The sequence below is a fragment of the Tauraco erythrolophus genome, chromosome 13 (genome assembly GCF_009769465.1).
Source record: "Tauraco erythrolophus isolate bTauEry1 chromosome 13, bTauEry1.pri, whole genome shotgun sequence".
Classification (NCBI taxonomy): Eukaryota; Metazoa; Chordata; class Aves; order Musophagiformes; family Musophagidae; genus Tauraco; species Tauraco erythrolophus.
Genome location: NC_141477.1, coordinates 19,660,379 through 19,676,042, shown reverse-complemented (window position 1 = coordinate 19,676,042; position 15,664 = coordinate 19,660,379). Strand labels below are relative to the sequence as shown.

Here is a 15,664-nt window from a genome sequence, read left to right as displayed (position 1 = left end):
CCAAACCTCTTGGAGATCTGCTGGAGAAAAATGAGAAATCACCACTGTGGCCCAAGACCCACATCCTTGCGTTGATACAGTCCCCAGCGTGGACACGATTACCCGGGAATGCCCATTTTTAAGGCAGTGCTCTCTTGAGCATCTCAGGCTAAAAAAGACCAAAGCAATTGCCCTCTTAACCAAAAGAGTTACCGGCAAAAGCACCAGGACAATAGGGAATTACTACCTTTGTGGAAGGGTTTGTGTTTCACGCCCCATGAGGATGAGCTGGGTTTGGTAACTGGCTGCTCTGCAGCTTTTTGCTTCAGGGAAGTGTTTTATGTGGTTTGAAAGTGTGGATGTGATCAGAGGGGCTAACCTGTACTTACAGTCATACTTTTTGCTGTCAAGTTTTTCCCTTTATTATTATTGTCTAATTACCAAAGCACTTTGTACAGAGGTGTGAGAAGTCTGAGAGCTTCCGGAATTTTTTGCAGCCTCGTACTGCTGCGTTTCAGAACTGTTTACCCACAGAACCCAATCTCCTGGTTGCAAGCTCAGAGGGTGTTGGCTCCCACGGGCCAGGCTGTCCCTGCCTGCGGGGATGCTCTGGGTGCTGGGACCCTCCGTGACAACCACCTCCGTTGCTCTGGGAAGCACTCCATGGAGGGGACATGCTGGGGCGCAGTGGCAGGGGCGGCGGTGGCTTTGGCACAGCTCGCGTCTCTCCAAGGGTCTGGGAGCTGGGGCAGGAGAGGGAGGTCACTTTTCTGGGGAGCACTCCAGGCTGAAAGGTCCGTTCCCATCTCTGCTGGAGAGAGGACGTGGAAGCTGCCTGTGAACCGGCAGTCAGGCTTTTATCTGACCTTTTATTTCTGTGACCTGCCCTCCCCGTGAGGCTGAACACAAAATGTCACGCCGTTCCCTTGTGTCAAGCCCCCCAGGCGTAGCCTTATCTAAATTACACTGCCTGTGCTTCTCCAGTCGTGCAGCCAAGTTTCCATCCATGGCTCTCCAAGCGCTGCAAGTCCCTGGATTCACCGCAGCCGGTATCCAGCCAGGATTACAAAGCACACAGATCCAAAAGCGACAGTTGCCTGAAGCAAGAAATAAACTATTTCCCAAACCACTTGGCTTGTTAGCGACTAGGCTTGCTCAGCTCTGCTCCCACGGACTGCCTCGTTTCGGCCTCAAAATCCCGAGACGTGCGTGTTGAAAGGATCCCACGTGCCCGGCTCGCTGCGTGCGGAAATTACATTAACAGCAACCGCGCTCCTCAGCACAGAGCAATTAAAGGATCAGGTTAAATAACAACCAGTCTTTGTGTCCAAGGCCAGAGCATACGCTGAACACACTTGTGCTTCGGTCAGTAAGCGCGGCCCCTTCCTGCCCCGGGGCACGGGCAGGGGCACCAGCACGGGCACGGGCAGGGGCAGCAACTTACCCCAGGAGGACACAGACATGAGCCCAAGTCACAACTTCATCATCCTTTGTTTCTCGAGTCACCTGCGAATAATCTTCCTGATACACAGGTGTAAGAAATTTGTTTGCACACAAATAATTTATATGAACAAGTCAAAGCCTAATAAGAGGTTTAAAAAATGGAAAAAGCATTAAATGAAAAATGTGGAAGTTTTCCCCACGAGCACCTTCGCTTACCAAAATAATTAAAGATCACAGCTGTGTTTTATATTAATTTATTAGAAAAAAAGATACACAGTTTAATGTGCAAATATATACAACAAACATGACAATGAAACATGAGGAAGGCGAGCCCCTTCCCTCTACCAATGACTTGCTCCTTCGTAACAGAGATGACTGTTTAATGCTTCCTCACAGATTTACAAATACAAAAAAGGTATAATGCTTCATTTGCACAAGACAAAAGTTTATTTTTATTTGAACAAAAAATATTCTGGCTTTGACATGGCAGAAGTCTGCTATTTTGGTGGCTTTTTTTCTTTTTTTTTTTAAAACCTGAGCAATTTTTGCGGAACAGGGGGACAAAGGGAAGGCATTGCCCTGTGCTTCATTCTCATCACAGCATCTGATGGTCTTTGAATTACTAAACCACTGAATCACTTCAAGAAGTGAACACAACTCCAAAATCTACATCTATGATGTAATTAGTGACACGGAAGAGAGCGGGCACTACCGTTGGCAAAAGTGGGCGGGTTGAAAACACCTGGCTTGAGTGAAATGGCTGTTGACATTTCTCAGGTAAAGTGTTCCTATCTGCCAGTAAGGAATTTAATGCTGCCTCCTGTAGTAAAGGAATTATAAATGGAAAACACAGTTTAGTCCAAAAAGCAGACGAGTTTTGGATCCTGCTGCGCCTTGCTCAAATGCAGGGTCATTGAAAGACTGCAGAATAAGGCCATATTAAACCCGAACTCCCAGTAACTCCTGTGTAGCTCCCAGTATGGACTGAAGTCCTGCTTGCTCCAGGGAAGAAGTTCAGATCAGATCTTGATTTCTTCAGGATTCTTCAGGATGGATTTCATGCAGGTGTTTGAGGCAGGCTATTTGTGTACTGAGTGGCCACAGACAACTTCAGTAGGAGAAATCCATCTCAGCTCTGATCTCCTCCCTCCCGTGCCTAGGTGCTGGCATGCCGGCTCACTCCCCGGTGTGCCAACAGCAGGAGGAATCCAGCTGATTGTCCTAACAATAACCACAGGACTGAAACCATTTAGCTTGTGTGTTTTCCACATCATCCTGCAACCCAGTTTCAGCTGACGACTCCACAGAGCGACATTTCCCATTAAGCGAGAACTATTCTGCTCGTTTAGCACTTCCTCTCCATTTTAAAGAAGAAACCCCAGCGGTGCTGGGGAAGGCACTACCAGTCCTGAGCCGGGCAATGCCAGTTCCCCCAGGAGACAAAGAGTTTCCTAAGGGACCCCTGGCCACCCCATGCTCATTTAGGTGCAGAGCCTCTCTCTGCATCAGCTCTCATGATACTTTTCAAATAAATACACACAAATGACAACATAACAGACCCACAGCAAGAAGATGACACCACCAGGAGCATGCCTGGCTGACCCCGGAGCCGGCGCTAACCAAGGGCTCTTGCCTTGGTTACATTTTCAGACACGACGCTGTCAAAAGCTGACTCAGTTTTCAGGTGCTTTCACAGTTGTTTTTTTTTTTTTTCTCTTTGGCCAAGGGATCAGTATTTAAGAACAGACTTAATTAAACAGTGACTTCGTTTTGCTCCGCAACATCCCTCCTCTCCCAGCAGTAGGTTCTACGAGTGCTGGGTTGCTGCGGGTGGCAGCGTGGCAACCCATAGGAATGTCAATCGTGTACTACAGAGAGGGCTGCTGTGGCTCCACTCACACCAAAGTCCTTAATGGTGAGGTGGCCACAGCACATCTGGCCTTTGCCGTCATCCCACCATCCTCCTCCTCTTTACTCTCTTTGGAGTGTTGTGGGATTTGACTAAAACAAACAAAAAACAAAGCCTCAAGGGAGGACTGCTCTGTTTTTAAAACTTTTTTTTGTATTTTTCTTTAATTGCTCCTGCAATTCTCCTACACAAGAATGCATGTCATGGACCATGGAGCAGAGGGTAAAAGCAGACTTTAAATGAAAAAGCTGAATAAACCCTAAAACTTAGCTTTTAGTTAAGAAGTGAAAGTTAGAAACCAGTGAGCAGTTTGATCGAGATAAGAGCTTGATGAAGATAAGAGCGAGGTGAGGGCGAGCGGGGGACAGGAAGCTGAAAGGGGGCGTTCTGATCTAAGGACAGTCCCTGCCAAGCTATATGTTTTTGTCCTTTTAGGGGAAAAAAAAAAGAAAAGAGCTTTTTCTTTTCTAAACTTCTGAATGATCCGTTAGCTAGATTTGTCAAAGTTTAAGTATTTTTACAGGCAACTGAAATAAGAAGGGAGTCGGTTGTCTCCAGTAACTTGGTGTTTTTCTACTTCAGATGATTTTCTGACAACGCGAAAAGAAACACTCCGGTCAAACAGGAGCTGATTTGTACGCTATTGCAATCCGCATCGGAGGCTGCCATGCCATCGCTCTGCAATTTGGGATCTGCAGTAGCATTTTGCAGATTTTTAGTAGCATAATTTTACCTGCCCTTTGCGGATGTTCTCTGTCCCCTACTGTAATGCACGTCTTAACTGGTCTTTTAACTCTTTCCATACTGCAGCATACACCAAAAGCTTTCAGTGACACGTATAATTTGTACACTTTGAAAGAAAGGCAATTCTTTTGAGCAGAAAGGCAAATGTCTGTAACTGTGGCCCTTCCTTGCTTACCTCTCTCTAGCACCTCTCCCCAAACCCACTTCCCCTGTAGCAATACCACACCCAGGGCACGGCTGCTTAGAGCTCTCCTAAATCAGTTTTAAGACAAAACAACTGGGTTTTAACAAACTGAATTTCAAACCAGACAGACAAAATCTGTACAGAAAAGTCTGAATTCTTTTCAAACTTTTATGAACATTAACTTTCATTTGAAGCGTTGGTGGGGGGGAGGAGCAGAGTAGGAGGAAGCAGCAGGTCAGCTATCTGCAGTATAAGCCCCGGGTTTCCAAGCAGCTCTAGTCCAGGACACTTTATGCCCGCAGGCTGGGGTGCCCAGTTTGCCCCAGAGTCAATAAAGGCGCTGGTGAACCTTGTTGTTCTCGCAGGGTAAGCTAATAACAGCCTGGTCACCGCGGATCCCCAGCTTTGTGTTTGCTCTGAAGAAGCAGCGAGACTTGCAAGCACTTCAGCTCTCTTGAGGTAGGAGAAAAATGGTGTTTGTGATAGCTACGCTGCCTCTCCCAGCAGGGCGGGCGACTCGGCGCGTCTCTCAGCCTCCCAGAGTGCCCAAATGGCTGAAGCAGAACGGGTGCACGGAGGACAGTAAGTAGGAGCCTTGAAATGCCAGTGGTTCCTGCAATGACATTTCTACGACCTCAGTTTGGTAAATCAGCATTTTTGGGATGTCAGATTACAGTAACACAACATGGTAGCAACAGGCACGTGAAGGGAGGCCAGTGACTTGGCACTGTCAAAGAGGAAATCTTTCGTAAGGGCCCTGGCTGGCTGTCCTCGCTGATGGGATCAGACTTCTTATGGCTAGTGAGACTCACCTGCATGGGCAAAGCGATCGGAGAAGAAATGTTCAGCACAGGACAAATCCAGTGTGGGTCACTCAGTGGTACTGCATGCTTCCGTGATTCAAGTGGCTGTGTGCCACCTTAAAATGAAGATTGCAGCCAAGCTTTTAAAGTTAAATATGTTATAAACTATACACATATGTGATCCTGAGATAGTGCCTGTAACAAGTCCCAAGGCAGATAAGCTTCCTGAACGCAGAGGTCCTCACACCGCGTAAGCGCATTGTTGTTTTATTTTGGCAGGGCTGCTAGCCTCCCTCGGAGCACGCCGCACTTCCTAATGCTCTTTTTTTTGGGGGGTGGGTCTATTGAAACAATCACTTTGACGACTGCTACCAGCAATTCCAATGGCATTTCTTCGGCAGTTCAGATGAAAGCATTCTTGATCCTTTGCCAGTTCTCCCAAGACTTGCAGAAACAGGCTCACAGCTTCCCTTTCTATTTTTTGGCCAGCCAAGAGCTGTGTGCCTGCAGCCTCCTGCTAGAGGAGCAGCTGTGCTGTGCTCTGGCGAAGACACTCCTCAAGACAGGGGAGAAAACATCGGTAGGAATCAGACAAAAAGGCAACAAGTATGAGCCACAATGGAGAGAAGCTTAATACGATGACCGTCGTCCAGAGGGTCAAAGACCATGCGTTCCAGTCCCATCAGTACACAGTGCTGTTCTGAGTTTCTGACAGCATCAGCTCAGTGTCAGACCTTTTAAACCCAGGGGAAAAATATTTTCTGAAATTCTCTTTGCTTAAGCACTATATATTCAAAAAGTTCTTTTTATTGTTTCAGTATTTTAGCCCTTAGTTGATTAGTCACCAATACCTGTCAGATGCCCGCTGCCATAAAAGCACTCTGAGCATCTAAAGTATTTGTAGGAGTATCAAAAAATAGCTTTAGCAACTAGGAATTATGCAACAGAGGGAGAAGGCAGGACTAACTAGATTAATGCAACATGTAGTGGATTTGTTAACATTAAGTGTATGACTCGTCACAGGATCATGCCAGAAAACGGTACCATGTAGCTTCCTGGTAAGGGCAGTGAAAAGGGTAATGCATTACTTCAATCATCAGTGAACCACTCATTCATTCAACATACTATTTCCAGCTGAAATCAAAGGTTTCAATTAAAAATGCTTTTCCTCTACAGACCGTGAGCATCTTGCAACTCTCTCTGCCTTTGAACTCTACTGTGATAGCTGCTTCATTAACATTGTGGTTCCAGTGCAAAAAAAAATTCCTCCAGATCCCATATCTTCTTCCTTTAGACTTTCGATTGCCTCTCATCTGTCCATTCCTGCTTAGTGTTCTGTAAAGCTTGAGTCTTCTGTTCATCTACCTGGACATAGTCCACTCTCTGCTCCTCAGAGAGAAAAGGTTTCTGTGGGAGAGAGAGCAAAAAAATGATGTATCAATTTTAGGGTTGAAAAGGGATGCTAGTGAAACTTGACTTGATTTTCTGTTTTCCCTTTCCCTTGTTCCTTGATTGCTTCACTTCACCTTGAAGCTCACAGTGACATCAGCTGACAAAAGCATTGCTTTACAGCCTGCTTTAGCTATAATTATCCATCTGTCACCCTGTCACTCAGCCCAGCACAGTGAGCGAGGGAAACGTGCTGTTCTGGCTATTTCCATGCAGATACATTCTCTTCTCACCCGAGTGATCCTGCTGCAGGGATAACCTAACTGCATTTTAGCTACAAGGAGGGTTTAAATAAGAAAGCTTACGAGTCTTGAGTCTTTTGCATCCAGGAGTATTGACTGATGGGGAAAATTATACACAGGACATAAAATGGCCCAAACCATCAACAGTTCATTGCTTCGCTGTGGTACCTACCCACCACCTGTGCAGGTTACAAGCTCTATGGAACAAGGAATGTATTTTCTCAGCATTGCTAAGGAAATTGAAATGCTTTTGGTGATGCAAGAATAAAGATGCACATTTTGCTGTGTTACAAGAGATGGCACAGTTTTACCTCGTGAATTGCTGTAAACTTGTTACTGCAAAGAGATTTGGGGGAAAACTAGAAGGAAAGGGTTTGTGGAGACTCGATGAAAATGAAGAAGCATGCAGAGATCCTGGAAACACCAACAAGCTTGCCCACAAGCCCTCATGGCTGCACATCCTAGCGCAGTCTCATGCCCTCTGCTGAGCTTGTGTTAATGGCATCCCTACGAGTCACGCTAAGGACACCTTGTCATCACCCAAATCGTGCTTTTATTATATTAATCTTGAGCCTGCCAAAAACGCAGTCAGCTGGAAACACAACTGGCTTCATCGTGACACTTAGGGCACCTTGTAGAGTGTGACTCTCGGTCTTGTTTTCCTCCCAGCAGACAAAAAGATCAGAGGCTGTGGGGTTTTTCAGATGACTCATACCTTCTGTACAGGGGATGGGGAAGCAGAGTTAAAATCCAATGCTAAGTAATCAAGGTTAGATTTCCTTGTCCATGGAAAAGCACCACTGTAGGGAGATGTTGCCTGTCTGTGTTCCTGTCAGGAAAGAAGAGAAACTTTTAATGCTCTTAAAACACGATCCTAAAAGGAAGCGGGACTACAACTGTGAGGTGGGAGACTTGTCTGGCAGAAGGCAAGTGAGGAGGGTCAGCACCCACATAACTTTATATGCCAAGTATGCGTGTGATGATGAACCACAGGATAACACTGATTGACTGTGGGATGGCATGAAGAAACTGTAAGAGCCTTTTTTCTCCTGGTAATTAGGGCAAAACAAGCAAACCAGGCTGATGTTCATTCAATGTTATCAGGAAGGACTTGTGCCCAGCTTCTCAACGCAAGCGCTGGGAAGGCTCAGATTAACACGGGTGCCCTCTTAATCATCATCATTCTATGAATTTGATGAAATGGTGATAATTCTGTTCAAATCTAGTAACTGAAATTAATCTCAGGAAAATCACAGATGACCACAAACGTATGGAAGGTTTTATTTAACTAGAAAAATCAAATGGGGAGTAGTTACAATTGGAACCGCCCTCCTGAGCAGATTTTGATCTCATCTGGGACTACGGTTCATGGAGACTGTGGTCAGTTTTGCAATATATTTCTATAGCGATTGACATTGGCCTTTGGTTATGGAGCCAAATCTGTAGACATTGGCTCAGATGAAGGGATTCGAGATCTATTTCCACCTAAAATTCAAAGGAAACTGAGATTCTGGCCTTTTGCAAGATATGGCTAAAGAGTGAATGAAGAAAAGGAAGCCACAAAGCCAGATGTTCTTCTTTCATGGGATGGGAAGTGGGGTTAGTGCCACCAGCCAAAGCAGAAGCAATAAGAGACTTTAATGGGAGTTCTGTTTCTGCACAATATTTGGTGTGTTTCTTTAGGAAGTGCACTAATGGCTTTCTGTCATTTCCTAGGAGATTTTGCAGGGCACACTTCTGAAAGGTGAAAAGATTTAATTTTCCTTTGCCATAATGAGTTCTCATGTAAATATGGCTGATCCCTGTGATCTCTTGGAACTGCTCAGCAACATTCGTGGGTGAACAGCTGAGTTCTGCAGAGCAGAAGAAGGGCTTCCCTTATCTCTCCGTAAATTGCTCCCAGTGTCTTTGGTTTAAAACCGTTTCATCATTTTTTTAAAAAACAGAAGGCAAAGGACAAACCGCCTCAACATTTTTTCTTAGAAAACAAACTTCTGCATTCTCCATCAATGTGACAGAGCAGAATAAAGCAAAGGATGGCTGTGTGAAAATGAAGATTACCATATGAATGTAACTTTCTTCCTCTTCTCCGGAAACTGAATTGGCAAATATTCTTGCTGAATTAATACCGTCTCTTTCTGGTGAGATAAAGCTCATTCGATTGCTATGAAGAAAAACACAGGAGAGGTTAAGGAAGCATCTTACAGATGCTCTGAAATGAAGCCAAAGCCTGACACAGTCCATATGGTGAATAAACTCACACTAACGCTGCAGCCTTTATGGAGAGGATGTCCAAAACCACTCCTTAGTTCTAGAAAAAGTGTGCTACATCACTGTGGGCGTGATTTTTTTTTTTTTTTTTCTGGGATTCATGAAAGTTTGCCATCTCTGGTATGACAGAAAGCATAAAACATCGGAGCATTTCTCCAACAAGGGGCACAGAGACAGATATCATTCATCCGTGTAATACGTGCTGATGGGCAGGTACTTAGTTGTGTGGGTATCCACATTTTGGAGATTGATGTGAATTAATCAGCTACTGGAGGTGCATGCAGAGGAACTTGTCTGGCTTTGAACACACTGCAAACACATGCTCTCTGTGCTATGGAGATGGCTGCGACTCAGCCCTTGTACAAGGAAATCTCTTCCACTAACATAAGATTGTCATATGTATATTGTGAGTAAATTGTTGCAGGCTAGCACAATGGGTTAGTTATTAGGAAATTAGATGGCCACTCTGTGCAGCATGAACAGTATCGTTCCTTTTCCTTTATTAGTTCTGGGTATAATTTTTTTTTTAGTTTTGTTAATGTAAAACATGCAAACTCCCTCTGAGCTTGTTATCCTTCGGGACGCTGCACTGTGTCAGCACTGATTAACCACAGCATTCTGGCTGGGATTCTTGGGAAGCAGGCTGCTGGGATTCCCTAACAGGCGGCACGTGGCAGGCAGTGCTGAAGGGTGTAACTGGCTTTGGATTGTATGGCTGAGAGAGGGGTCTGCAATTGACACCCCCATCTTGTGTCCCTTTTGCCCTCCAAATGACTGCCTAAGGCAGAGGAGTGGAAATACCCTGTCTGGCACTCATGCTAGCAAAAAGCCCCATTTCCCAGAGTGCCTGGAGCATGCAGAGGGGGTTGGTGGGAATTCCTGGCTTTTGCATGCACACTTCAGCACAGCTGACTCTCCTGTCAGCCTTTCCCTGTAGCATCAAGATCCCTCAGCCTGTAGGCTGCAGTCCTCCCGTGCTCAGGAATTCCCTGAAGATGAGTCTTTCGCTGCCCTTGGAGCCCAACAGTATCATCTGTTCATACTACCTGGGCCTTGGGACCAAAAGCATTTGTTTTACCCCACAACTAATTTCCAGTGACCAAAGGTCACACCATCAGACCCAGTCTGAATATCTGTGTGGCAGTGCAGAAGTTTATACCCAGGCTACAAGTCAGGCAGATCTTTATCTTACTGGTTCTCCTTTGCTATATTATTTTTCAGGAACAAAAATGGCTCTATCACTTTGAAAAAAAATAATTAAGGCACGTGAAGCTTTTAGCCATTGCAGCAGCCACACCAGAGTGCAGACCAGCTCCAGTCTTTTCAAAAAGAACCTTCAAAACAGACTGAGAGCATCGCTGCGTGATGCTGAGCACACTGGAGCTGCCCGTCGTGAAAGGGAGTCTTGCTTTTTAGGGACAGCAAAAGCCTGGGGGATGCTGGAAGGAGCCCTGGGGAATATTTGTTTGTGGACTTTGCCAGGAAACTGTTTCTTGTGGGATGTGATAAGTTATTTTTAACTCCATTCCACAATGTTAATGCTTAAAAGATTGGAACGGCAGGTTTCTTGTTGACTTACTAAGGCACAGTCCACATCCTGGTCACGGCAGCATGCTCCCGGATTGTGGAGAGGTTCCTCAAGTCCAGAGGAGGTGGCCGTGCTGCAAGTAAGATACAAAAGGCACTACATTTCCAAGAGCAGAGCTAACGAAAAGTACAGACTGTTCAGAAAAATGGAGTTTTACATTAACAGCAAAAAAATAACAGTATTTCACTGAACATAACTGATATAACCAAGACAGAAATCAGTAACAAATGACCACTTCAGTCAGTGCTGGAAAGCAAAGTCCCTCATTTACCCTAAAATAACAGAATAAATACAGTGGGCATAAGGAGAGCAAATGCCCCACTAGATTTGTGTGCTTGCCTCAAGTCTGCTCTGCATAGGCTGCCTTCAAGAGGAGAGGCCAGTTCAGCCTACAGGTCAAAACAAGTTTTGGGCTCTCTTCTGAACAAAATGGTCCTACAGGTGGAGATCAAGATCATTCCTCTCACCAGTCAATGTACGTTTTCCACTCTGTTTACAAAACCCTCTAAGAAAGGACCCGAGTTTGCTTTACTTCCTGACAATGGTCTAAATTTCTGTCCCCACTTCACAGCAGCATTTCCTGAACCAATTTCTAAGTAGCCCTATGGTTCTGCAGCCCAAGGAGCTTTAATGTAGGCTAGGTTTAGGCAATTCCTCCACTGCAAAGCTGAATTTTGTCCCCAGTATATCCTTCGGAAGTGAAACCCAGATTTTGGAGATGCCATGAAAAGCAGGAGTGGAAAACTACCATCAGTAAAAGTATCTGCAGGAAATTCCTAATTAAACCAAGACAGCTGTGCCTATCCAACAGAAGTTTAACCAACAGCCCACACATCAAGTTTGAGTATTTGAGTGTTTGGATGTTGTGTTCCTGGAAGGTCAGGGAGCTGGTGAGACAGCAGTAAACATACTTCAGAGCTGGAGGATTTAGTGTGCTGTCTCTCCAAGGCTATGTCTGGTTGTCATTTGCAGTCAGAGTGGATCTGAAGCCATGCACCATGCTAATGCAGCCATTCGGTCTTCGGCTGCAAAAGTAGGCATGGATGCTCTTTCTCTGCTCACAAATGACCCTGCAGATGCATCCTATGTTACAGCACTATAAGCCACTTACACAGCAATTCAATCCCTCTTCTAGAGTGGGAATCACTTTAAAACGTGTTAGGACACTATCAAAGGACGTCACCCGTGACCCTGCTCTCAGGCCCCTCTGGCTGCCGATTGCACTTTAGGTCTGGGCTTACATTTCCTACGAGGCTTGAGGTCTCGGTTCACCGGAGGGGGCTCCAGGTCCGAGGGAAGCTCAGGTAACGGGCTGGTGAGTTTTTCAGTGCTGACGACAGGGAAGGTAAACGTGGCCGAGCCGGGGCTCATGGGGATGTAGCCGTCGGGTGAACAGTCGGAGCCGGGCGCAGAGGGAGAGGTGCTGGGGCGCATGGGCACGTAGCTGTCCTCCGTGCTGTCCGAAGCAGTTGAGTAGAGCGGGGAGAACCGACAGGGCTTCAGAAGCAGAAGAGGAAGAGAAAGAGAAACGGGTCGATAAATGAGGCTCACGCCAAGAGGTGCTGTGAGCTGGCAACAAATTTGAGCCGAGCCTCAGGCCAGGAGAGTCCTGATGTGACCTTCCTGAGAGGCACAAGCTGGAAAGACATGAGACAAACGCATGAGTTCAGATGCACACTCCAGCTCTGGAGAAGACCACTTCTGAGATTCTCAAGTCACTGCTAGAAACTAGGACCAAACTTATTGGTGACTTAAGTAGGTTAAATTCTCCGACTTCATTGAGGCTGCACTTGCCTCTCCCAGCAGTAATTCTGTCCTATAAAATGAACGAGGCTCCTTCAGACAAAAAAACATCTGAAAGGAGAACATCTCATGAACTATATTTTTGCAAATGTGGAATCTGAAAGAGCAAACACAGAGACCTACAAGTTGCTTCTGACAGCTGAGAATAAACTCTAGAAATGCATTTCACGCAGGTTAGTGCTGGCTGAGTGGTGAGAGGGATTGATTACAAACCTTGCAAGCTTTCAAAGGGGAGAAAAATATAAGTTGTCCACCACCGGAGCTTACATACAAGCAGCAAAGGATCTCCCACACGGAAGTATCCAGCACCACGTAGAAGCCTGGCTACGTGATGTGTGATGGTGATACATATAACCGTGTCTGTCAAAGGCTGAGTCAGGAAGCTTTGGACTGACAGAGCCCTGAATCACAGGCACTTTGATAGCAGAGACTTTCCTCTGTCCTAAACAGAAGATATCCCTCAAGATCATGAAGTGATAGCCTTCTTCATACCCGTTTTTCAAGAGATAGGCAGTTTTCTCAGATGCTCTTGGTCAACAGTTTAATTCTCGAGGCTACTGTGATTCTTTTTCACAACAGACTTGGCTTCATCTGCTTTAAAAACAGGGTCATCAGTGTTGTGGCCTCCCCCTACCCCCTCTCTCAAAGGCTTCCTGTGGCCGCAAAGAAGCAGCACAGAAGTTGCCCAAAGCCCAGCGCTTCTTCCATTTCTTTATTCTTCTGAACACAGGAGAGGAATCATTGAACACCAGGACGTGAAATGATTCGCTTTCTGAAGTTCGTCATGTGCCAGTGTTTTAAATTTAAGCAAGCAGAGTACTTACCAAATTCAAGCTAAGCCTCTTATCCCGACTTCTTAAGGAACTGCCTTCCATGTCTGCTGCAAGGAAAAAAAAGTGATTAAAAATGTGATAAGACAGCGCAACCTTACAGAGAAAATTCTGAAGTAAAGCATATGGCTCTAAAATAATTAGAGCTTTGTAGAGATTCCATAACTCCTAGTATTTATCCTAAATTAAGAAATCCAATGACACAAGTCCAGAACCGACTCAGTAGCATTTCAAGAGTGATTACATCCATTTTAAGTCTGATGAAACCAAGGAACATGTTCTTGTATAATCCAGCTGTAACCTATGCTTCCTGTAACACAAGTAGCTGGTTGCTGGTATGGCATGGAGAGCAAGCAACCAAGCAAAAATTTAAACCCAGCTCCTGCTCTAGTCCCACTCTGTTTTCCCCATCTGTCAAATTGGGGAAATTATACAAAAAGGGACTGTGGGGAATATTAATTCATTATTGTTCAGAAAGTTATTTAGGAGGCTCATATGTAAGGTGCCAGGGAAGCACATGTTTTTGTACAGAGGGTGCATGGGGTTAATGGTAGGAGAGAAATTCTTCTGTCACCCAAAAATGCTGATGTGGTGCAAGTGGCTCAAACAGATGGCAAACAAACAGCCAGAGAAAAGGCCACCAGTCACAGTGTCCCCTTGTGCAGGCTGGCCTTTGTCTTGGAGTAGGTCAATTTTATTTTTGAAGCAAAAGGCAAAAAACCTGAAATTAAGCATTCAGTGCACAGAAGATCAGCAGTGGGAGGTTTTACAACTACCATCCTTTTCTGGAAAGTGATTTTTCTGTGCAGAAAATGGCTTTTCTGTGGGAATGCCTTAAAATCCTGCAACCATGTTACTCCAGTCCCTGCTCTTATGGTGGAGATGTCAATACTGTGCTGCAACTGGGGTCTTTGTGCTGGTATCAGCATAAAAGGCAAAAGTGCTAAACAAGAACAAAGCAATACTTTTAGTGTGGATATATATTCAGACAGACAGTCACTGTCCTGGGACAGGTACATTTATTTATTATTTTGGCAAAAAGATGTTCAGGCACAACGCTCTGGCAAATGCCAGGATATAGGTGCCTTGCAGGTGTACGGCTCACTCCCCTTCATGGCACTGGAACCAGCATACGCTGCCTTTGCACTGGGTTAGTTACATCTGTTCAGCCTTTACAGGTTGCCAGGGACAAAAAAATGAAGTAAATAACTCGAGTGGGCTCACTCTGGGACCTGGTGAGGAAAAGCTGCTTTCTCCCTGTTTCTTTTTCCGATCTTTCTTGTTAAACATATTTTAATTCAGAGTTTAACATTTCAAATAGTTTAAGCTGCACTTAGGGTGAGAAAAAATAGCAGCACTTATTAATTCATTGCTGCCCCCTGTCAGGCAGAGATAACCTTGCAGCACGGTAGCAGAACATGACATTTGGCCACTTAATCCTCTTAAAAACGTTTTGGCGTAAATTGGGTTGGAGGAACATTAACTGTCTCAAGTGCTCTGGCAGCATTAGAGCGGCACGCGTGCAGAAGCAAGACAGGCACCTGTCAGGGAGCGACCAAACGTAGCTGATAATTAAGAATACCAGTTCCACTGATGGGTGTTTCTCCAGAAACCTTCCAAGAATTGTTTGTGCACTGATAAGGTCTCCTTGCTTTAGCTTCTGAGCTTTAAGAGCAAGATCTAACACCCTCAAACACCAGTTGGTCATTCAAACTACTGGAGTCTAAAGGACACTTGTCCTTAAAAACCTACATTTTCTTCCTCATAAAAAATGGCACATCACTGCAAAATACTTGTTTTCCAGCCAGGTATTCCAGCTGCCTCCCTCTGTTCTGTGGCTCCACAAAATAAACCTTTCTCATACTGCATACGCTGGTTTTTGACACCTTGATGTTCTGAGGTTTTGACTGTTACTTTTGTTTGCAGTGATGGTGTTTCAAAAACAAGTGACGAGTCCCCTCAGCCCAGAGCAGAGCCGCTTTGCAGCAGAGCCCCGCTCTGCAGTGGGTTTTCAGGCTACCTTGGCTGAAGTGCAAGGACAGAGTGGGATTTACTCAAGGACACACAGTCCCTGGTTCAGCTGGGATTACATTCCATCCCCAGTGTCTCCCGGGTTTCCTGTTCTTTACTCTAAGCTGCAAAAAACCATGCTGCTGTTATGGAAAGGACTGGATGTAGCGAAGCAGCACAGCTACAAAGGTGTTTCCCATGTGCAAGCCCACATTTTGATCTGCATAAATAGAGAGTTTGGCATTGCCTGATTCAATGGCTGGCTTTTCATTTTTGTTTTTCTGCTGCTTTCTTTCTTGGAGAGGGAGGGGGCATGGAAAACTAGAAAGTCATGAGGCACCCTGAAGAGATGACAGCCAAATTGCTGACCACGTGTATACACTGAGGGGCTTTTACAGAGCGGGAGCTG

The 15,664-nt window shown here is 45.4% G+C and overlaps 1 protein-coding gene across 3 annotated transcripts in view; it reads right to left on the bottom strand.

Annotated features, from left to right (window-relative positions):
* Positions 1 to 3,237: 3,237 nt before the first annotated feature.
* GAB3 (GRB2 associated binding protein 3) overlaps positions 3,238 to 15,664 on the bottom strand; it is a 67,056-nt gene continuing 54,629 nt past the window's right edge. The window contains exons 5-10 of one of the 3 annotated variants that reach the window (XM_086619574.1): positions 13,240 to 13,295; positions 11,854 to 12,109; positions 10,604 to 10,685; positions 8,815 to 8,917; positions 7,469 to 7,582; positions 3,238 to 6,469 (exon numbers count right to left, since the gene is read on the bottom strand). In XM_086619574.1, the coding sequence (XP_086475700.1) occupies positions 6,353 to 6,469; positions 7,469 to 7,582; positions 8,815 to 8,917; positions 10,604 to 10,685; positions 11,854 to 12,109; positions 13,240 to 13,295 (728 nt within the window). In that variant the 3' untranslated portion in view covers positions 3,238 to 6,352. Of the gene's footprint in view, positions 6,470 to 7,468; positions 7,583 to 8,814; positions 8,918 to 10,603; positions 10,686 to 11,853; positions 12,110 to 13,239; positions 13,296 to 15,664 lie in introns of those variants that run through there. The other 2 variants (XM_086619575.1, XM_086619576.1) reach the window with 2 other exon arrangements.